General features: G+C 39.0%; 1 protein-coding gene across 9 annotated transcripts in view; it reads right to left on the reverse strand.

Moving 5' to 3' along the window:
* Positions 1-24,826, reverse strand: part of EHBP1 (EH domain binding protein 1) — a 559,191-nt gene that overhangs the window by 329,710 nt on the left and 204,655 nt on the right. For 5 of the 9 annotated variants that reach the window (XM_079941625.1, XM_079941629.1, XM_079941633.1 and 2 more), the window contains exon 3: positions 16,255-16,658. In XM_079941625.1, the coding sequence (XP_079797751.1) occupies positions 16,255-16,358 (104 nt within the window). In that variant the 5' untranslated portion in view covers positions 16,359-16,658. Of the gene's footprint in view, positions 1-16,254; positions 16,659-17,497; positions 17,680-17,817; positions 17,851-24,533; positions 24,600-24,826 lie in introns of those variants that run through there. The other 4 variants (XM_079941630.1, XM_079941631.1, XM_079941632.1 and 1 more) reach the window with 4 other exon arrangements.

The raw sequence follows: 24,826 nt of genomic DNA on the forward strand, positions 1-24,826 counted from the left end.
AAAGAAAAATTACATGATCATATCATTAGATACCAAAAAAAGCATCTAACAAAATCCAACACTCATTCATAGTAAAAACTCTCAGCTAACTAGGAGTAGAGGGGAGTTTCCTCAACTTGGTACAGAACATCTACAAAAAAACTATAACACCATATATAATGGTGAGAAACTGGATGCTTTCCCAGTAAGATCAGGAACAAGGCAAGGATGTCCACTCTCACCACTCCTATTCAAATCATACTGGAAGTCCTAGCTAATGCAGTAAGATAAGAAAGGAAAATAAAATGTATACAGGTTGGGAGGGAAGAAATAAAACTATATTTGTTTACACATGACGTGACTGTCTATGTACAACATCCCAAAGAATCAACAAAAAATCCTAGAAGAAATAAACAATCATAGCGAGTTGCAGGATTCAAGGTTAATATACAAAAATCAATTGCTTTATTGTATACCAGGAACAAACAATTGTAATTTGAAACACAATACCATTTGAATTAGCACTTAAAAATGAAATACTTAGGTATAAATCTAAATAAATAAACACATACACACAATATCTATATAAGGAATACTAAAAAACTCTTAAGAAATTTTAAAAAATCTAAATACATGGAGAGATTCCCTGTACATGGATAAGAAGACTCAATATTGCCAAGGTGTCAGTTCTTCCTAACTGGATCCATAGATTCAATGCAATCCCAAGCAGAATATATGTGTGTGTGTATGTGTTATGTGTGTGTGTGTGTGTGTGTGTGTGTATTTAAAACTGAATCACTTTGTTGTACACCTGAAACTAACACAATATTGTAAATCAACTATACTTCAATTTAAAAAAAAAGAAAGTGAGGACAACTCATTGAATGAGAGAAAGTATCTGCAAATCACATCTGACAAATGTATAATATCTAAAATATATAAAGAACTCTTACATTGCACCACTAAAAAGATTAAAAACACAATTAAAAATGGGCAAAGGATCGGAATACACATTTCTCCAAATATATATATGTAAATGGCCAATAAACACATGAAAAGATCGTGGCTAAACATCATCCAGCAATTAGAGAAATGCAAATCAAAGCCACAATCATATACCACTTTACACCCACTAGGATGGCTAAAATAAAACAGACAATAAGATGTGTTGGTGACGGCTGGAGAAACTGGAACCCTCATACATTGCTGGTGGGAATATAAAATGATGTAGCCCCTTTGGAAAATGTTTTGGCAGCTCCTGAAAAAGTTGAAGTTATCACATGACTTACCAGTTCCACTTCTAGGTATAAACCCAGGACGGAAATGTTCATATCAACATTATTCATAATAGCCAAGAAGTGGGAACAACCCAAATGCCCATTTAGAATAAATAAAATGCAGTATATTCATACAATAGCATGTGATTTGGTAAAGAAAAGTACTGATACATGCTACACGTGGATGAATCTTGAAACCATTATGTTAATTGAAACAAACTAGTCACAAAAGACCATATAGTATGATTCCATTTACATAAAATGTCTGGAATAGGCAAATGAAGAGAGAAAAGTAGAGTAGTGGTTGCGGAGAGCAAGGATAGGGCAAGAGCAGGAAACAGTGTTAAGAGGAAGAGGGGAGGGGAGTTCCAGAGGAATAGGGAGTGACTGATAATGAGTATGGGTTTCTTTTGGAAGTGATGAAAGTGTTCTAAAATTAGATGGTGATGACGGTTGTACAACTCTAGGAATACACTAAAACCATTGAATTGAGCACTTGAAAAGGGTGAATTGTATAGTATGTGAATTATCTCTCAATAAATCTGTTTTTAAAAATAAGAAGAAACCCAGAATAATGAAACTAGCTACATTCAGGGGTTGGGTGGAACAAGGGAAAAAGGACAAGGCAGCGGGAACAGAATAGATGGGATGGGGAGATATACCCTTTAAAAAATAGCTCTTATTTGGGGAAACACATTAGAATTCCATTAATTAATAAGTTAATTAATTCAATAAGAATTGGAGGGGGAGCTTTTCTAAAGTGGGATGCAAGTAAAAACAAATAAACCTATCGGTGTTTTGAATTAAAACATAATCACACTGAACGCTAAAACTAGTGGATGAAAGTTTGATAAGGAATAGGATATTTACAAAGAAAAAAACAGTAACTTTACAACTGGAGAAACTTGTTAGACAATATTTTAAGCAAGTGATCAAAGTTAACATCACCAATAATGGGACCAATCAACATCATGTGACTTTTTTTAAAAAAGTTATTTGAGGAACAACATTAAAATTTCATTAATTAATCAGTTAATTACTTCAACAAGGATAGAGGGATTTTCTAAAGTGAAATACAAATAAAAATGAATGAACCTATCTGTTTCGAATTAAAATATAACCACACTGAATGCTCAAACTAGTGGATAAAAGTTTGATAAGGAATAGGATATTTATATACACACACACGTTTGATATGATGTAGTGAGTATGCAGCATCACTTTGGTACTCTTGCCAAATACTCATAATCTGAACCTAGTCACAGGAAACAGTAGACAAAACCAAATTCAGCAACATCTTCAAAAGTATCAAGATCAAGAAAAACTGAAGAACTTTATCAGATCAGAGGAGAGTAAGAGATGTGACAACTAAATGTAATGTATGGACCCTGGAAATTCTTCTTTTGCTATAAATCAATGTTTATTTCCTGATTTGGTAAACCGAACCTTGGCTAGGTAAGAAAATATCCTTGTTTTTAGAAAATATACATTTAAGCATTTATGGGTAAAGGGCATCATGGTTAATGTTAAGGGGGAAAAAAATGACATACAGAGAGCAAGAGAGAGTGATAAAGCATGTATGATAAAATGTTGCCACCTGGGGAATCTGGGTGGCAGGCATACGGGAATTAATTCTTTGTATTACTTTTGCAACTTTTCTATAATTCTGAAATTATTTCAAAATAAAGTTTCCTTTAAGAAAAATGTTGCAACAATATACCCCCTACCAGAACCTTAGTACCAAAGGCAGTAACAATATCAAAAAGTTATTTTATAAATATAAGTCCAAACTGGTATAAATAACATAACTGAATAAATAATGAGAAAGGTCAACTCTGCCTTACAGAAGAATTCCAAACAATAAAAGAGGAATAAGGGAAATAGAAAATCATCATTAGAACACTGTAATAAGTGCTGCAGGCAAAACCTACTAATGAATTGGAAATTAGTGATCAAAACTTTAAAGAGGGGCTTCCCTGGTGGCGCAGTGGTTGAGAGTCTGCCTGCCGATGCAGGGGACACGGGTTTGTGCCCCGGTCAGGGAAGATCCCACATGCCACGGAGCGGCTGGGCCCGTGAGCCATGGCCGCTGAGCCTGCGCGTCCGGAGCCTGTGCTCTGCAGCGGGAGAAGCCACAACAGTGAGAGGCCCGCGTACCACAAAAAAAAAAAAAAACTTTAAAGAGAAACAGGATATTTACATAACCTCAAAGTATCTCCCCTCTAAAATTTATTAATTCTGTGGTGATTCTAACATATATCCACAAAGTTTTTAATACCTCTCCTCCCAGGAACTGGAACTTAATTCTCCACCCCATGTGTATATTGGACTTAGTGACTGGTTGCTAGTAAATAGAGTATGGAAAGGGATAGTAACTTAACAGTGGAGGAATCTGGCAGACTCCACCTTAACCAACTGATCAAGGTGAAATCAACTGTAATAAGCCATGTTGATATCATGTGCCCTCTGATATGATGTGATGAGAGCACTTCACCTCTGTGGCGTCTTCCCCAAATCCATAACCCCAGTCTAATAGAAAAACACCAAACTCAATTTGAGGAACATTCTACAAAATAAGCAGCACTCTTCAAAACCATCAAGGAAAGATTGATGAACTGTCTTAGATTGGAGAAGACTAAGGAGATGTGACAACTAAATGCAACATGGTATCCCGGTTTATACCCTCAAACAGAAAAGGGATATTAATGGAAAACTGGTGAAATCCAAATAAGTCTGTACTTTGGCCTAATAGTATTGTACTTAGGTTCATCTCTTAGTTTTGATAAATGGCCATGGTAAATTTATTTACCCTAATTTCACTCAAAGGAAGCTGGGTGAAAAGAATACAAGACCTCTCTATATTATCTTTGTAACTCTTCTGTAAACCTAAAATAATTTCAATAAAAAGTTTAAAAGTAAATGAATTAACCAATTTTTAAAAGATTATTTTGTAAATTAGAGTATTCTTCAAATTAAAGTTGAACCATTAAACTCAATTTCTAAGCCCACTTATTGCATGAATAAACTCAGTTTCAATTAAGTTACTTTGCCATAGAGTATATTACTACGTGCTCTTTGCATTGAATGATTGTTGGAAGGGGATAGAGGAGAATGAAAGCTAACATGTGAAGGAAATTATTTGCATGTGGTAAACAATCTTTGGAAGCTTAAGGGAAATGATTGGAAAAGACTAGTAAAATAGAATAAAGGTAAACTTAAAAGATTAAAATTACCATACTAACAGCACCCTATAAACAAAGGGGAAATCCAGAAGGTTCCTTTTAGAAGGATAACAATGACAATAATATAGACAAAGGACCAAAAAGAGGCGAGGAAAATGTTAAAGGCTATCACAAAAGCCTATACTAGAGGTTCCCAAACTTTCTGGGTTGACAAAGCCCTAATTAGTGTGTCAGTAATTTTTTCATAGGCCAAAAGAAATACTTAACCATTCTGTTTTTTGGGGTTTTTTTTGCGATACGCGGGCCTCTCACTGCCGTGGCCTCTCCCGTTGCGGAGCACAGGCTCCGGACGCGCAGGATCAGCGGCCATGGCTCACGGGCCCAGCTGCTCCGCAGCATGTGGGATCTTTCCAGACCGGGGCACGAACCCGCGTCCCCTGCATCGGCAGGCGGACTCTCAACCACTGCGCCACCAGGGAAGCCCAACCATTCTGTTTAAATAGTCAGGTCCAAACAACTTTAGAAAAATGTATGTCCTAACAAGTTGTGTTGAGTACTGCTAACTTCTCAAACATTAGATTCAGATTGGACACGACCTTCCCCTTTTCCTGTTTCATATGGATTTTCACATGGTACTTGCTTTTTGTCATAGCAACTACCAAAAACTCAGCTTTGTAAAAATATGGTATCACTGAAAGGAATATAACAATCTAATTTTGCAAATGAGCTACCTCAAGCTTGTAGTTTGTGTGGTTTCCAACAGATGTTGCTGTATTTCCCTCAACATTTTTAAGCATCCCTTGGCACACCTGTGAGTTCTCTGCGGCGCTTTCTAGGCTCCTCAGTGCACACTTTGAGAACCATGCACCTTGGCAAAAGATGACAAAGGATGACACCAAGGCATTGGCAACAGAAAAACTGGAGAGAGAATTAAGGAATCTTCAGAGGAAAAAAAATCAGCAGCTCTAGAGATGGTGCCTGGAAGTACAACAGTGCAGGTACTTGAGAAGCATCAAAACTTTTCTTTAAAAAAAAAAATTATTCTGTCTTTAGCTATCCCCAACAGTCCTTGCTTCTATGGAAGAGAGCAAACTTTTTTTTTAAATGAATAAATGAACTGGTTCAAATGTTTATATTAATTTGACAACTTTATATGTGGCATAGCTAAAGTACATTGCTCTCACTTTTAGCACACACACGCACACACATTACAAAACAGCTGAAACAAAGGAAAAAAATTCAATTCAAATTTTCAACTTAATAATTTCTGGAGTACCAATAGGACCTGTCACCTAACACTTGCCAAAGCTTTACTTTACACAGATATTTGAGGAGGACTCAAATGTGGTAGTTCTAAAACCTGGCTTGATGATCTTAAGCAATTGAGGAACTTCTAAAATGACAGATTTGCCAGCACTATTCCAGACCTACAGAATCAGGACTTTGCAAAGACGACAGCAATCACCTTATTTGCAGAGTGCCCCAGCAATTCTGAAATTAGCCAGTTTTGAGAGGAAATGGCTAAAACAGCACTGTCCAACAAAACCTTTTGTGATGATAGAAATGTTCCATATTTGCACCATCCAATACAGTAGTCCCTAGCCACATGTGGCTAGTGAGCCCCTGAAATGTGGCTAATGTGACTGAGGAACTGAATTTTTAATTTTATTTAATTTAAATTTAGATGTAAATAGCAACATGTAGTTAGTTGCTCCTGTATGGCACAGCATAGAACTTGATGATCTATGTTAAATATTCATTCTTCTAAATTTTCCAATGCGCACCCTTGATTTAAATTAGATGATCAGAAAACTAGGTTCCTCAGCCATATTCTCTCATACAGGGTTGTTATAAATGGTCAGTATAAACATTATCCTATTTAAAAGTCTGAGTCTTTTGTAGTTTGAGACGTTATCCAATGTCATACATTTTTTTCATAATAAAAATCCTGCTTTAATTAATTTCTAAGAAAAGTCTCTGCAAATGAGTTTGAATATTTTCTTTAGCCAGAAGGTATACTCGGTGAGCCAATGTGCTTCCGTTTTTGCCACAGTTGACAGTAAACTCAAAACCAACTCCAGTGTCCAGCGGTAACTCCTCTTAAGTGCCTAGTAACATGTACTCTCTGCTCCTCTAAGACTATCTCTGTTCTATTTATATCCCTAAATTAGTCAACATAGTGTTATTTTATATTCTCAAGCTGACAAACTCTTTCGGACATAGGCAGAGTATCAACTTTTAAAGTGATACATTCTTTGCATTAAAGTCATTCTTTTTTTATTGTTAATGCAGTAATAAAGTCAATTTTTAGAAGTGGCTTTTTTTAAAAAGAAGTATTTCAATAAAAACAACACTGGGATTAATAACATCAGGAAATTTTTGTTTTGTTTTTGTTTTTGTTTTTTGGTGGTACGCGGGCCTCTCACTGTTGTGGCCTCTCCCATTGCAGAGCACAGGCTCCGGACGCGCAGGCTCATCGGCCATGGCTCACGGGCCCAGCCGCTCCGCGGCATGTGGGATCTTCCCGGACCAGGGCACAAACCCGTGTCCCCTGCATCGGCAGGCGGACTCTCAACCACTGCGCCACCAGGGAAGCCCAGGAAATTTTTTAACAGATCAAACTTACCAAAGAAATTCTTTAGGTGTCTATTAGCAAAGCGGCCTAAAAATACCACTGTAAGACTGAAAAATAAGACACACATATATGGCATTCTGCAATAATTTTACTGTCCCAATTTCACAAACTCAGTTCCGCTCCTTTTAAAAAATATGCAGAATATGAACATCCCTATTGAACACTCAGTTAAAAATGCTTGTACAATTTTTCCTTTAGCACACTAGACTTTTTATGTTATGCAGTGAACTACTTCAGTGACTCTTCTGTTGATATGTTCCACAAAATTATAACAAACACATTGATGCATCAATAGCACATTTCTACAAATGCCTAATTTTAAGTTCCCTGAGCATCTAATTACAAAACTAATATGAAACTAAACTGTCATAAGAGTAGAACATCTTCGCATAATCCCTTACAAATCATTTAAAAAATATACTACCAAAAGACACAATTTATTCCATGGGGCCATTATAAAAGTCATGATAGGGAAAAGAAATTTGAAGGAAAATTGTCATAAAAAAATATATCCTAAACATCATAAATAGTCACCACAGGGGACACACACACACACACACACACGAATGCTGGCAAGTTAATTCTACTTTGGAGGAACTAAGTTCGTTTCCTTATCCATATTCTTTAGCTGAAAATCACTTACTTAAAGTGGTTATTAAAAAAGAAATAAAGTTATAAAACCATATGAACCCATTTTGCCAGAAGCAAAAAGAGGTAGCTCCTTTCCCCAAAAGCCGAAGTACTGTCAAAAGTTAGTTCATTTCAGCACAGCACTTCTGCTATCAGGCTCCTTGGTCTACTTCCACCTCTCGGGTCACTGCAGCCTTCTGCGCTAGTTCATCTTTCTCAAACACTCTTAAATGTTCAGGTTATATTTTCAGTCTTCTTCTCAGTCACTCTACTCCTTTTCTCTAGATAGTTCTTTTCACCATGTAATGCTTAAATAATCAGATAAAGACAATGGGCAATATTTACTGAGTGCTTACTATATGTCAGGCACTGTTCTAACCACTTTACATGTATTGTCTCATTTAATCATCAAAACAACTCTATGCTGGAAGCACTGTTATTACCCTCACCATTTTACAGATGAGGTACTAACAGATTAAGTACTAGATTAGTACCAGACTCTAGATTCCACAAACACTAGCTGTAACTCTAATGATTTAGAGCAGAGGTTAACTTTTTCTTAAAGGGCTAGATAATAAATAGTTCAAACTGCAGCCATCCAGTCTATGTAACAACTACTCATTTAGCATGGGTAAGACGCCATTTAGTATGATGGCAGCCATAGACAATATGTAAACCAATGGACATGGCCGTATTCCAATAAAATTTTATTTACAAAAGAGGCCGCTTGGATCAGGCCAAAGTTGTCAATGATCTACAGGCATACTGAGCCTGGTGTCAAGGCAACTGTGATGTAAGCACTGCAATATCCAATTATGTCTTTATGGCATAAAGACGCTCCACTATTTTCCTTAACCCATCACAACTGAATTTTGTATAACTGAACTTCACATAGACTAAACATTTAAAATATAGATAAAATACTCTACATAACAATTCAAGTTTAAAAAAAAATTCAGTCCAAGAAACACAAAAATAAAATAACAAAGTAACAACTCAATTTATTCTCTACTAAAATTACATCTACCTCTGACAATTCATCTTGTGGAAAAGAAGACTGTCCTGTTTTGTTTCAAAGAATAAGGTGTTTAACATTCACATAACTTGTAACAGAAAGTTTTGCAAAGTAAAACTTTTTGCCCCACCTCTCCTCTCATTCATTGAGATTTCAGCACCTGACTCCCTGTCTTAACCATTTCTCCTCCAATTATTCTCAGCAATTCCAAGAGCCACATAGATAACTTGTCCCATAGCCTCTAAATTCCCTGATTGCCCTCTTCACTTCCAAAAATCTTTTCCTCCATTTCATCTCAACCACCAACCACCATGGTTATACCCTAACAGCTACAGTCTAAAGAGAAATGAGAGACCCCAGAGGTACAAAAGATGACCCATTTAAATATAGGGGAAAATTCTACTTAAATTTATTTATTTAAAAAAATGAGAAATTAAGGTATACCCATATTTAACATATAAAGCATATTAATTTAAAATATATTAAAAAATATATTGAAGATATGTGCTTGTTTTTTTTTAACTAATAAGCAAAGGAGACCACCACCTATATCTTGTCATAACTGTTAACCACATCCTCCAAAATCAAACATCTCATTCTGACTCTTACCTCCCAATTTTCTAGCTCATTCACTCTGGTATCCCAATCCCAACAACTATTTAATCTCTTTAAGATCTCAAAATCTTTATCCTCTTCACTCTTCCATCGACCATCCTAACTTTCATGTCCTTATTTTCCTCCTTTTCTATCCTATACTCCATGGTTCATCACTATAACCACTCCCATGCATTCACTCCCAATTTCCTTGCCCTTCTTTTCCTCACTTACACATTCCTGACATAAACCCATCCCTGGTTAAATCCAACTCTGCCTATTCCATGCCTGCACCCAAGCACTGAACATAACATAGCTGAATTAAAATATGCAAACATGCTGGGTGCGTTCACTTTATATCTATGACCACAATGTTAAGAAGGTCCTCAGCACTAACAATCCTACATTTCCCTACTCAATTCATTTTCATTTTGACGATTTCATACTTCCTCTCTTGTCAATCCTTCAATAACTTTCTGTCACCTCCCTCTTGGATGATGACTTCTTAATATTATTTTCCTGAGAAAACAGAAGCCAACAGAAGAGAAAGTCCACATCCTTCCCCACCAAATCTACCAACCTAAATGCTTCCCTACCCATGTACTCTGCTTCCCTCCTTGTAACAATGAATTGTCCCTGCCTCTATTTAAGTTCAAACTTTCCATTTATGTGCTGGATCCTGTTCCCTTTCTCTCATTCAAGGACCTTTCTCCTGAAGTTACTTCCTCTCCCAGCGCATCTTCAGTTTTTCCTGCTTTACCAACCATTTCCATCAGCATTAAAACGTGCTGCAATATCTTCCATGCAAAAGCTATACCTTACCTCTTGTCCCTCTTCACCTACTACCTAATTCTCCAGTTTGTAGCAAAATTTTCTAAGATAATTACCTATACTGACTGTATCCACTTCCTTTCCTCTAACCTAATCTAATTATGCTTTCATCCCCACAATTCCACCGAAACCATTCCTCAATGTCACCAACTCTTTCCAACTTGCCAAATCTAGTGGTCATCTTGCTCAACCTCTCAAAAGTATTTGACACAGCTAAACACTCCTTTCCTGATACATTTTGCACTTGCTTCCTTGGAAAGCACACATTCCTGATTTTCCTCCTACCTCACTACTGATTGTTTTCAGTCTCCTTTGCTGGCTCCCTCTTCCTCCCCACCTCTATATGTTGAAGTGTCCCAAGGCTCAATCCTCAGTCCTCTTAATCTCTATGACACCACAGAAAACTTCCTATAGGCCTATAGTTATAAATTCTATCTATACACTGCAAGACTCTAGCCTCTTCTTTCCCCTGAGCTCGAGACTCTTCAAATTAACTGCTTAATTAAGACCTCCAGCTGGATGTCTTCTTTTCTTAAAGAAAGCAAAGCCAATTCTTGATTTCTCCTTCACGCCAAACCTTTTCCTCCCTGGTGTTTCCCATCATTGTAATTAGTATTACATTTCACTGGTTGCTCAGGCCAAAACCCTGCAGTCATTATTGATCCATCTCTCACTTTACATCATATCTAATCCATCATTAAGTCCTGTCAACTACATCTTCAAAAAATGTATTTCTAGTTACATGGGTTTATACATTTGTCAAAACTTATTGCATTATACACTTAAAATGGATGCATTTTATTGTATGTAAAAGTGTAAGTTATACCTCAATAAAGTGTAGTAGAAGCATGTGTGTGTGTTACCTACATACATCCAATTATTTCTCACCACCTGCACCATTACACTGCTTTGCTACTTGGACTACTGCAATAGCATCCTAGCTTCCATTTTTACTCAGGACAGTTCATATTCCACAAAGTACCCAGAATAAGCTTTTTAAAATGTAAATTATATTACTTCCCTGCTCAAACCTCTACCACGGCTTCCTATCTCATTTAAAATCCAAAAGCCTTACCATGATCTCAAGACCATATGTGATCTAACCCCTACCTACCTCTCAAACTTACCTGTTATCACTTTAGCTTGTTCTACTGTGTTGCAGACACACCAGCCTTCTAGATACTCCTAAAACACACCAAGCTTGTTCTCAATTATTATTTTTTTAATGTATTTCAAAAGTAGGTTTTTCACATCAAGGTGGATGTTGCTTTAGCTCACTCCATTAGAGCAACAGAGAAATGCTTGCTTAAGCCACCCAAAGAAGTGGATCTGGATGAGTACTTATTAATGTAATTTGGCCTTCGTAAACTCAAGTTAATACTTACAGTGCATGTAGCATTCTAACATCCAACTGGAAAACTAACTTGGGATCAGTTACAGAGGGCCTGGAACATCAGATTAAGGAGTTCATATTTTATCTAACAGGTCAGCGTCACACACTTAAGCACTGGGAAGAGCTAGTTTTTCACTTTTCAAATCCTGAGGTCACAAGGTTTGCAAAGAGTTGTGGAATAATGGAGAAAATGAGGGGTTATTTTCAGGGATATAAACACCTTTATGTACCTCTAGAATTTTGAACCATGTGATTGTATTACCTATTTTAAAAATAAATTATAATTAAAACTATATTTAAGAAAAAGGAACTCTTACATGACAGAAAAACCAGAAACCAATATATTTATGCCTTTGGGGGAGAAGTTTACAGTACTTTAAATACTTTTTGAATGCCATAACTAAGACTTATATAGAAGAAATATAAAAACAGATAAAATATGTTCATATATGTAGAAGATATATAGATATACACAGAAAATATACATGCTCATAATGGTTCTCATCATGTAAGGGAGCTCCTATCAGAATTGAGCTCTGCCACAATGATACCACAACGTGCTAACTTTCAAGTAGTTTCCTCAAACACCCGAATAGCCATTGAGAGGTCGTACAAGTGAAGACTTCTCTAAAATCTAAAGGGCTGCAGGTGATAAAAAGGGCTGCAGGTGATAAAAAGTACAGGATAAGAGACAAAGTAAGAGAGCAAAGACAGCACAGTCTCATTCTCTCAAACTCATCTCCAGCGGCCAGTCTCACCACTTGCCAAGAGCTACATCAGTTAAGTAAGATTAATAATTAAATGACTTGGGGACAACAATAAGAGAAGAGGAATATGAACACTTATCATCTCCAAATTTGCTAGAGCCTCTACCTGGTTATCAAGGAGTGATGAGGAATAGGACTTCATAGTATAGTTTCCTTCTCTCAGATGAATAAAAGTCTTTCTGGTTTTTGTTCCTGACCTAACTTCTAGAGCCACTACGCCAAGAAAGAATCATGAATTAGATCCTGTTGAACTAAGGAAACACACCACCTTGGGCAAATGCAAAATACTGTAAGACAGCAACAAAGAAACGTGTGAGAAAGCAGAAACTCCAAACCCTCTAATGTATAGAATCCATCCTTTGATCAAGGTAAAATGCTGTGAGTTTGCTCATGGCCTACATCTAAAAAAAGACAGCCTCCTGAAACTCTTACCTTCATCCTGATATCTGTCATGTCCAGGTTCATAACCTATGGCCATGACAAGAGAACATGGGAAACATTTCTCCTCTCCTTAATCACAGAAATAATGCGTTCTCCCTTGGAAAACATATCCTGATTCCCATTAACCTGTTCCATCAACAACCTCTTCCATTCCATGCCTTTCTTGAATCTATTGAGTTTCATCTTCATTCCCTTGAGTTGCAAATTCATGCAGAAATCAGTATACTTTACCCTGGAGTCATGAATGGGCACTTGGTAAGGTTGAAAACATTATTTTAAAATACTGCTTCTTAAACATTAATGTGCATAGTATGGATCTCATTAAAAAGCAGATTCTGATTCAGTAAGCCTAGGGCAGGGCCTGAGGGACAGCAGTTCTAACAGGCTTTTGCAAACTCTCTTGCTTCTCAGAAAACACTTGAAGTAGCAAGATTCTAAAAGGCAATGGCACCTATATACACAGTTTACCTACAAAGGCATAATCCCAATGCAATGCTAACTGTCCTTTCTTTTTGTAGTTTATTCCTTCTTCTCTGATTTATACTAGATCTATTTTCTTATCCTCTCAACACCTACAATTTATCTTCAATGCCTCTTTCCCTTTATTCAGTTGGCATCTCTAAATTTCCTTCCTCTCCTTTTATTTTTCCATACCACCAACACAATACCTAAAATGTAAAAGTAGCTGATAAAATATGTTCTTACAAGGTGTCCAAGTCTGTTTTTATTCTTATGTCCTTTAAATAGATTCTAATTCAGCACACATATCCAATAATTTAAGAATTCTTGCAAGCATCAACACGAGGAATAAAAAAAAAGGATGTAAGTATAGAAATTGGGCCTAATCTGTATTTATCACAAGGACCCTATGCAAAGTAAGGCAAAAGGAATACTAACTAAAAATCATAACAACAAATTTGTATGTAATGAAAAGATTTTAAAGCTTTATTTAAGGATCCACCTATAAATAAAATTCCAGGACATCAAACAAATATATTATTCTTTGGGCACTGTCACCTCGTTAGCTTTAAACTATATTTTTAAATGAGAGGGGAAAAATGCAAAATATTTAGAACTACATGTCTAAAAATTCTAGAATATCCAAATGTTTCTTGTGTTAAGTCCAGACCTTATCATAAAGATCTAATTTAACAGGTGTACCATAATGTCCAACCCTAAAAATAATTAAGCCATCTATTCACCTATAATCAAGTTAAATTTTCATCCTTGCTTTCACCTTGAGACACATTAACAATAACTTACACACTTTTTAAGGAAAAATAAAATCCAGGGATGACACAAACTGTGAGGAAGAAACTCATGTTGTGAATAAAGGATCACCTGACATATTCTATTTCCCTTAAGAAAAGAGATTCAAATTTAACCGTCTTAAAGTTGATGCCCCCAGCATACTGCCAAGTTAAGAAGTACTTGTAATCAGGATTTTCCTCATGTATTCCCTAGTTTAGTCAGTAGTACACCCAGTCCTCCAAGCCAGAAACGGGTATCAACCTAGACCTATCCCTCTCCCTCATCCCCACCCTTTCCAGACCCCTACTGAAATGACCACCAAGTACTATCCATTTTGTGTCCTAAGTGTCCCTCTGCTCTATTCTCTCCATTTCCTCTGCCACTGCCTTAGTCTAAGCCTTTTCTCTCACCTTATCTATTACAATAGCTACCATACCATCCCTGCCTCCAGTTACCTTTTCCACTGATCCTTACTCCACACTGTCATCCAAGTGATTTTCCAAAATATAAACCTAATGTCTCTTCTGCTCAAAACCTTTTCCTATCTCTCCATCACCCACAGAATAAAGTCCACGCCATGTATAACAGCACTTTACTTTTTATTATTTGAATCCTGCCTGCCTCTAAAACATCATAGCCCACTGCACTCCTCCCATCCTGCACTTTAAGCCCTATCATTATCCAACTACACTGCTTGAACTTCCAGCATGCCACATGCCTCCATGCTTTTACATAGGCTGTTGCTTCAGTCTAGAATATCCTTCATTTCTTCCCCTTTAGCTTCCTGGCCAATTACTATGAATCTTTCAAAACTCAACTCAGCTCCAAGAAAGCCATCCCACACCCTACCCTACCCTTAAAGAGTTGATTATTCCCTTGTCTGCCAACTTTGTAAGTAATGATGACATTTTATTGGGCATTTACTATGTGCCTGACATTGTTCCAAATATTTTACATGTATTAACTCATTTAATCTTCACAATAACCCTTCCTATGAATTGGTACCATTATTACCTTTGTCGATATGAAAACTATCTCAGAGGAGTAAATAACCTGTCCCCAAGGATATCCAACTGTTAAGTGATAGAGACAGATAAAGATCCCTACATCATATTTATATTATTGCACCTATCACAGAGAATTTATTTACATGACTGTCATTACCCTGGACTGTGAACTCCTTGAGGGTGGGGATTATGTCATATTCAACTCTAAAGCCACAGAGCCTACCATAAAGTAGGTAATCAGTACATGCATTTCTTGAATTGCACATAAAGCAACATTCCTAACAAGTTCAAGAGAAAAGCATTCGGAAACTAGTTTCCAAATAAATATTCAAATATGCTTTAAGAGTTCTAGAGTAGAGGAAGCTATTTTTCCGTTTAATAAAAAGGATGTTAAAAAGAGAGATTAACACAGACATGAGATTACAGTCCATGTGGACAAGGAAACGGACTTACTTTTGCAGTAATACTACTTAATCACTGCAATAAATCAAAACCCAAAGTACCATTTGCTTAAGATTAACTTTTTTCCTCTGACTAAATAAGAATTCTTCTTGCTTATCATTCAGGGCAGTGAAAAGAAAGCCCTAAATTTACTTTGCTCAAGTGGAAAGAAGCAAATCATAGACCAGCACTACTAATTGCTTCCTTAAGTCTGGCCAAGAAATGTATCCCATTAGGCAATTAAAATAAAACACAGTTGCCTGACTAAGCACAGAACAAAAGAATTTCTAAGGTTGTATGGACTGGCACTCTATTATGCAAATAATGAAAAGTTATTTTAAGCAAAAAAAATAAAGATCAAGAACAAATTAAAACAGATTATCACCACCCCACAAGAACAGATTTCCGTATTAAAACTCTATTGAAACATAGACATATGTTACATCAAAACATATGCATATATGTTTACAATATTTCAATAGCCATTCTTCATGCCTCCTTAAAGTTATAAAAATCAAAGTTATTCTAAGACTAATGATGAAAGACCTCAAGACCAAATCTACTGTACTTAGTGTGCTCTCATAGTTACAGTCCTCTGAGCCATACTGAAGTGCAGTAATTAAAACCCACAGGGTCCGTACCAGCAGCAACAGTGCACACCACAGTACTTGTTAGAGGAATCTGCACCCCGCCCAGCTTCTACACACTTGTGCACTACAGAAAGGTAAATCTGCTGTCAGAAGCAGCAGAGTTTAGGCCACAGTGAGTTTAGGCCACAGCACAGCAAACTCTACACCCAGGCACTTCTTACCATTTCTTGGTACATTCAACCATCAGCTCCTGGTAGGAGGCCACAAACTGGAACTTGGATGCGTGTTTTCCCACACGCTGTAGTCTCTTCCAAACTGAAGCCATGATGATCAGTCAAAACAGTGGAGCAGTTCTGGGTTAGCAACACAGCAGCTTTAACAAAGCAGAGGGTCCAAAGCAAAGGAGCTTTGCATGTATGTCTGTACTTTAAAAAACTCAACTACAACTTGAAATGATGTTTGGGGTCCATAAGTCTTCTCCCTGTTTCACAGGGTAAATCACATCTTAGATGACTGGCCCAGTCAAGAACAGTATGACACACATCACAGGATGAGTGAGAGGAGGTTCCCTCATGGAGACATCACCATTCCACCTCGTGGGTTATATGATGTGTATTCTGGAGGACTGAAAAGCAAAACAAAGAGAAAAAATATGAGGAGAGAAGCATGAGAAGTGACTAACCACCCATGTTAGATAACACTGCAACAGACAAGCCCAGTTCTCCGCATGTTTTTCAAACAATGAAACAAAACACCAACCTCAAAAGCCAGTAACATCAAGGATGCAAGACATCAAGGAAAAAATTACAATTCACACCAAAGACGTGGAGCAACACATCAGGTAATCAGCATCAACAACGATCGAGAGGCGAAAGTCGGGGCCCTACCTCCCTCTCCTAGCATCACAGAAGGGCGAGCAGAGCGGGAAAGTCTAGGGATGCTGTTTAATGTCCACCGCCAGTCAGAGGAAGAAGTGGAGTATTTTAAAATAAACTTTGTTTTTCAGCCGATAGTGAATAGCTCTGAGTCCTAGAATATGTGCGTGGAACAAATTAAGGAGCGGGGAAGAACGCTGCTGTTGAGTCGAAGGGGGAAATGGATGGGGAAAAAGGAGTGGAGGGAAATCTCAAGGCAGAGAGAGGGCAGTGTCCCGGCTCCAGGCCACTTGGGCTCTCCTCCACCTTTGCTGCCAACCGGAGGGAAATGGAAACTCCTGCCTGGGCGTGAAGCAATGACCAGCGAGGCAAGTGCACGGTGCGGGGTGCAGTGCCTCCCTCCCCCATCCTCAGGGAATAGTCCGCCGAAGCCTCCTCTCCTCCCGCACAGAGCCCAGACCCCTGCCCCCCAGCTGAGGCAGGCGGTGGCTCGCCAGCGGTCCCTGTCACCCAGGCGATGCCAGAAGACCCCAGCCCGGTCCCAGAGCCCCGGTCCCACCGCACGTCCACTCCCGCCCCCTCCTCACACCTCTAATCCCGCTGTCGGGCTGAGTCTGGCCCGGTTCCCTCCTCAGCGCCGCTCCTCCGTCGCCGCCGCAGCAGCAGTCGCCGCCGCCGCCACCGAGTCCTCCATCCCCGCCGGAGCCACATGGAACAGCCGAGCCAGCCGCGGCGCTCCCGGGAGCCGGGGTCTGCAGCCCCTCAGGCGGACGGCGCGCCTCACGCCCGCCCCCTCCCGGACGGAGTCGCCCCGCGACCGTCCCCCACCCTACAAAACCCTGCCAGAGCCGCCGCTCAGCGCCCAGCACCCCCTCCCCCGCCTTCCTCCTCCGCCACCACCATCATTACCTCCCCCGCCGTACCTCTCACACTAACCCTACCCACGGCCGCTCAACCTCCGTCCGCCCCGCCGCCATTGGCCAGGCCCCGCGCTTTCCCCGCCCACCTCGGCGGCAGGGCCTTTAAGGGGCGGGGAGGCCTCATTGGCCGACCCGGGTGCCCATCACAGGGCTCCACGCCCCCCTCCCCCGCAAGTTCTGGAGGTGTTTTTTTCCCCAGCCGGAACGCGGTGTACAGTATACCCTTCTTTAAGAAAAAAAAAAACAAAAAAAAACACTGGAACCCTCTAAGGACAATCCCGCCCATTCCTCTGATTGGCTTCGAGAGAGAAGCGATAGGTGGGAGGAGTAAGGAGTGTTTATAGTGATCTGAAAGGTGGTTGCTGAAGGTGGATGTCGGTCAAAGGCGTGCCGGGTGCTGGGCGGGGTTTCTGTCTGGAGTCTGAGAGCAAAGCCCGCGACTGGCTTCGCTGCAGCTGTGGGCTGTGCGGCTACTGGGGTTTTCTCTCCTTTTCTCTCCTGTCCCCACCCTAGGAGCTGGGTGTGCCCTCTCCGCCACTAGCCGCTAGGGTGTTTGCGAGCACAGTCTTGGTTTCACCTCCTGGGGTTTTTCCTCTGACAAACTGTGAAGTAATGACCCGGCCAGCCCCCGCCTAACATTTAGTCAACTGGTCCTCAGTGAAACAGATTCAGTAAGCTGAGCTAGGCACAAAATGTTCACGGTGCAATTTCTTCTTGTTCTGATTCTTAAACAGTTCTATGAATCTTATTCTTCTGGTAGGAATTGTAGATGAACTTGGGAGTGGTTGGTATGTAAGAAGGGTAGTTAGAGGCAAAGGAGAGGATGAAATAACCTAAGGAGAGTGCGAGGGCACGGGCACTTAACCTTGTTAAAAGAACCAAGGACCCTTTTGAGAACGATAATGAAAGGCATAGATACTTTCCCAAGGAGAAATATGTCCTATCATAAGACACAAAAGTTCGCTTTCAGTTTTAGGTGGTTCACAGACCTCTGGCGTAGAGAAAGAGGACAAAGAATGAAATTGGGGGGTGGGGGGGAGGGAGGACGAGGAATCTCAACATTTGAGGAAGAAGCAAAGTGGGAAAGAGACTGAGGAGGGAATGGTCAGAGAAGTAGGAGCACCCTACAAGCCATGGGCAAATTGAAAAAAGAGAAGGAAGCTAACATATGAAAAGAAAACAAGCAAGATGAATCCTGGAAACAATTAAGGCTCATTCTTAATCTTACTAAGGACAGAGAGCAGGGTGCATGGACAAAATAGCTTGATAGGTGTTAGGGTCTAGGGAAGGATTCTTTGAAGGACAGGAAGAAGGGCAGTGACCGTGAGAGTCGAGCTCATCTGCAGACATAGGGAGGCAAGAGAAAGGAGAGAGAGATTGAAGAATCGGGATAGATGGGAAGACACAGAAGGCTTGAATCCAGTATCGAATTCTATTTCCATTTTCAATAAAGAAAGTGATATAATACAAGAACACAATGTACATTTAACAGAAAAGGGCATAGATATCACTTATTTTGCTATAGTCTCAATTTTAAAATATTAAAGATAACCATAATAATTATATTGATTCTTATTTTGTGTACATCTTGCAGTTCTCTGGTGTCCTTCCTGAGTGGTTTACTAAGTCACTATAACCTACAGCTATTATTATGATCATAATTGGATTTAAGTGTATGGGTTTTGTTGTGTTCTTTTTGTTTTTTTTTTTGCGGTACGCGGCCCTCTCACTGTTGTGGCCTCTCCCATTGCGGAGCACAGGCTCCGGACGCGCAGGCTCAGCGGCCATGGCTCACAGGCCCAGCCGCTCCGCGGCATGTGGGATCTTCCCGGACCGGGGCACGAACCCGTGTCCCATGCATCGGCAGGCAGACTCTCAACCACTGCGCCACCAGGGAAGCCCATGGGTTTTTTTAAATGGCTAATTTATAGAAATGGTCATAAACTATTTTAATCTATGTTGCCCTTCAGGAACAACCCACATGATAATCAGGAGGGTTTTGCATCCTATTTAATATTATTGTTCTTCAAACTTTCTCATGTGGTTATCCTGGCTTCTTTTAATACTCTTTCCCTTCCTAAAAAGAAGAAGAAGGAGAAGGAGGAGTGTGTAGGACCCTAGGGAATCTTTCTCAAGTTGTGGAAAATTTCGAGAACAACAGTTTCTTATAAGACAGATTTTCTTTTGGGGGGAAGTATTTCTCTTGGATGTAAACTCTTCCTTTTCATCCTAGCTGCAAAGGTAGCCAGGAAGAGACCAAGTTTAGAAATGAAGGAATTAAAAGCACCTTGACATTGTTGCTAAGCTCAAGTTCACAGGCTCCTGGAGGCCCCACAGAGCAGCTACTTCTTCCCTTATAACTTTTTTTTTCTTTAATAACCTGTCTGCTAACTAAATTTATTGGAGAATCTTAAATATATAATACTTTAAGATCTTTTTATCCACTTATTCGATACTGAATACCAACTGAGTATTGATCACATTAAATGCTATTAACGGTACATAAAAGGTATAGTCCCTGTTCGCAAACAGTTTTCAGAAACAGATGTTCAGCATGCATGCAAGAAAGTAAAACAAATTACTTCACCTCTCTGAGTCCTAGCTTCTTATTCTGTCAAACAAATAATCATGCTTACCTTTCTGGGATGTTGAGGAGATGGAAGATATGTACGTAAAGTGCCTGACACATAGTAAACAGTCAATAAATGGTAATTAATAATGTATACCATTGTGTTTGGTAGCAAACAGAGTCAAAAATAATAAGTAATAAACAGTAAAAAAAAAAAAAAAATAGTCCTTCAAGAATAACATGGGCAATACTTAGTTGCTACCAAACATCACTACCTCAAGGAATAATGAATCTCAAAAGAAACTGCTTTTAACATTATTCATCTCCCATTAACTCAGTGATTACCAAGAGTGGAACACCAATAACTTACGTAGACTCATAATTTTATAATAATTACTAAGAATTCATTTATCCCCAATTCCCATGACAACCTTCCATGCCATATATAATCTGAGATCTTTTGACATTCTAGAAGATAACTTTTTCTTAAGGTTCCCATTTCCCCTACCTACCAGTAAGTACATCCCACTGACCCTCCCCCTTCCAAAGGGGAATTTCCCACTGTGCTTCTGCCCCTTTCTAACCCCCTGTTTACTCAGGTCTTGATTTATTATCTCCTTCCATCCCAGGCTTAATCTGCATGTAATAGACCTGTAGATGCAAGTTACTTTAATTGTCCTGTCCATTTGCCCCAGGTGTTGACTGCAAAATTTTATAGATATTTTACTTAACAGAAGATTCAACATTTAAAATAATTTCTATTTTGCCTTTAGGTATCATCAAGCTTACAGTGAAGATAGAATACAAAAAGTAAAAAAAAAAAAGGAAAATGCCACCCCAAAACTTCAAATCTTCTCTGCCATGACAGTTTTGAAATGGTAGAAATTATTTTCAGTGAAGCAGCTTTGCCAGTCACTGTTTCAGAAACCCCCCAAATAGAGATTCTAGTCTATGAAGTGCACCCACAGGCTTGAATTATTATCATTCCCGATGATAAAATTCTTATCCCTGGATTTTACAGTTTTTGCAGTAAAAATTGTCAGAGGTATTATTGCAGCAACTTATCTGTGCCTTAGTCATAGTAATAAGATTTACTTGCAACAATAGCACTGCAGATTTTTGCATTGTGTTTTCCAGTTACCATAGCAGCTATACAATACACAACAATATTACTGCAATTTTTAACTGCTAATGAAATTATTTCTTTTAAACCCATAGCAAACAAACTTATTCTGACAATCCTATATAGCAATTTTTATATCCTTAGAAAAACTCACTGGAACAGGCTAATACTTCTGAAATATTAACTGAGGTTTTTGTAGTAGTTGTCTTTCTAGGTATTTCTTTTTATCCTATGGCCTTTCTCCTCCTATACCCCACCCAAAGACACCCTCAGCATCGTACCCACCCTCAAGTAGGCTGGTTTTCACTCATTGTTTCAGGAAAGCAGTATAACAGAATGCAGAGAAACAGGGAATTTTTCCTTGTTTTTGAGTTTCAGAACCCTAGGCCTTTAGGGTGTAATGAAACGGATCCAGTTAGAGACCTGTACTGTTCAATACGATAACCTCTAGCCATATGTGACTACTGAACACTTGAAATGTGGCTAGTTCACATTGAGATGTGTTGTCAGTATAAAATATACACAAATTTCAAAGACTATATAAAAATGAAGGGAATATATCTTATTTAAAAGTTTTATATTGATTGCCTGTTGAAATGATAATATTTTAAATGTACTGAATCAAAAAAGACATTAAAAATTAATTTTAACTGTTACTTTACTCTTTTAATGTGGCTACTGGAAAAATTTTAATTACACATGTGGCTTGCCTTATTTTCCTGTTGGACAGTGCTGGTATAGACAATAGTAAAACTTCCTTTCACAGAGATAAGAAATGGATTTCCTGGACTGGAAGGGGAAGAAGAAGTTGGGTGGAAAGTAATGAGAGGCCAGACGCTGATGGGTCCCAGAGAACAGGACTCACTGCCGTATTCTCACTCTATTCTGGCAGAAGCCTTGGAGAAAGGCAACTGAAATGGCAGGATCTATCTATGGGATCTGAAAGCCGAGAGAGATAATTTCCATTCATTTTTCTTTGTTAGAGCCCCAGAGAGGTGGCAAGACCCTAAAGATAAGAAAAACCTGGGCCGTGTATCTAGTCCACCCAAGACCAGTTCAATAGAAGTTTCTGTGATAAAGGAAATGTTCTATATTTGGCTGTGCAATACAGTAGCCTCTAGCTCCTGGGGCTGTTAAGCACTTGAAATGTGGCTAGCATAACTGAGGAACTGGAGTTTTAATATTATTTAGTTTTAATTAATTTAAATAGCTGCATGTAGCTGGTAGCTACCATAAAGGACAATGAAAGCTTACATAGTACCATGGAGGTTCTGGAAACCCAACATGATGATCCCCAGACACCCAAAAGGGTGCAGAGGCAGAGGAAGCCAGCAGGCCTCAAGGGACCTTGCTGACAGACCAAGATCAACCCAGCAGCAGTCTGTGGGACCAGCTGCAACTGAGGAAGGATACAGACTGGAAATCTTAGGAGAGCCAGCATGGTAGAGGAGGAGCAAAGATTAAATGTTCCCATCCTCTTCCTCTGACATGCTAATCCTATGGAAGTCTCCTCAATATAGATGCAATCCCTGCCAAATTGACTGTGATTAAGTGTCTGCCACCCCTTGTGAAATCAGCGCTTGAAATAGAAATTGGGTTGAGTTATGGAAAAATGAAATTATGTTTCTTGCAAACCTGAATTTTTTTAGATTGAGATTTGTACCTGTTATATAACTGAAAGTAATAATTCTAACAAAGTATTCAATACTTAGAAACATATGTTTATTCTCTTAAAAGGGAGCCCTGGGCACAACAGTGAGAGGCCCGCGTACTGCAAAAAAAAAAAAAAAAAGGGAGCTCTGTTTTTCTCTATCATTATAGGACCCAAGCTCTTTGGTTGACATGAAAGCTTAGAAAAGCTGCATCAGAAAACCATCTTTCAACTAAAAACAGTATCCTTTTGTGAAATTGTTTCTGTTCCAGCTACCCATGAATGAATCTTTGCAGTTAGCCGTAATGAACCTTTGCACATTGAACCTGAGGTGGCACTAACTCTAGGACCTCGATTATGTTCTAAACACCCAATTTTGTCCAGCCCACAACGTCTAGGAAAGGCCAACCTGGACCTGGTTGGTGGAGACACAGGAGCATCCTTGACTGCCTTGAAATTCAAATAGAGACAGAAACAAGTCTACAGATACCATCCATAGGTAATTCAGTAGGCCTGACTCGGGCTGTTTATATGGAGCAACATATGAACCATTAGAAGGCTCAGAAATCTTCTTCAAGAATATATTATAAGTGATGATGATATTCAAAATGTAGATACTCAAAATGTTAGCAACAACACAGCACAGACATCAATCAGCTAGAGTGGATGACAGCCATGAACCATCAGTCCAGCTATCCTATTGTGAACCAGCTAAATATCAGCTCTGACTCCAGAGTACCTTTGCTGGTCTGTACCATCCTCTCGGTCTGACTCTTCAGATTACTCAAGATAATTTCATGATGGTAAAGTCCCAGCCCAGAAATGCTGTATATGCCAAGGTAAATGCAGTTACAGAGATAATTTACACTTTGCCAATAAGTTGACCATTACTGGGATTATTGCAGAAAAGATTTGAATTGGAATTAGGAGCCCTTTCTGAGAAAGTCTTTGCTAAATATAATAAATTTACCTCCTATAAAATCAGTAGGGATCTTTGACCAAGGTTTATTGGTCATTTCCCATTAAATGTTAAGAGGCTTTAATGAATTTTAAAGAGTGGACTGACCTCTGCTTCTTTTTATGTGTTTTCAATATTTGGAATAAATTCCGAGTAACCAAATATAGCACGCAGCCAGTGTTTTCCTCTGAATAATTCCTGGATGACTATATTTAGTATGAACAAGATAATATAATTAAAATCTTCTGAAATAATTAGGCTAGATAGGAAAGGCAAAGAAAAAGCAGTAGGAATTCACAATCTTGGAGGGCACTGAATACCCACCATTTGGTGTTGAATTAAAGCATTTCCATCTCAAACAGTGCAAAAAGCAGCAAGCTGAGATCAGGCAGATCCCCACTTACCAGGGCACTGGACGTGGGCCAAGGGAAAGTAGCCCTGTTGCAGAAGCTTGTCCTAGATGAGTAGAGCTGGAAAATAAACCCAACTTTCAGAGGGCAGGATTAACTCATGCATAGTTTGGGCAATCTGCTGGGCAGGGCAAAATGGAGAAAAATTCCAGGGCAAGGGCAGTAACATGGGAGCCAAAGAGAGCTGCAACATCATTCCAGATCTCGCTTTTTACAGCAAATCAACCAATTAGTGACTGCGCTTACAGAGAGTAGAACATGGCCTGCTAAGTAAAGAGGACTTTGTG

Source organism: Stenella coeruleoalba, assembly GCF_951394435.1.
Source record: "Stenella coeruleoalba genome assembly, chromosome: 13".
NCBI lineage: Eukaryota > Metazoa > Chordata > Mammalia > Artiodactyla > Delphinidae > Stenella > Stenella coeruleoalba.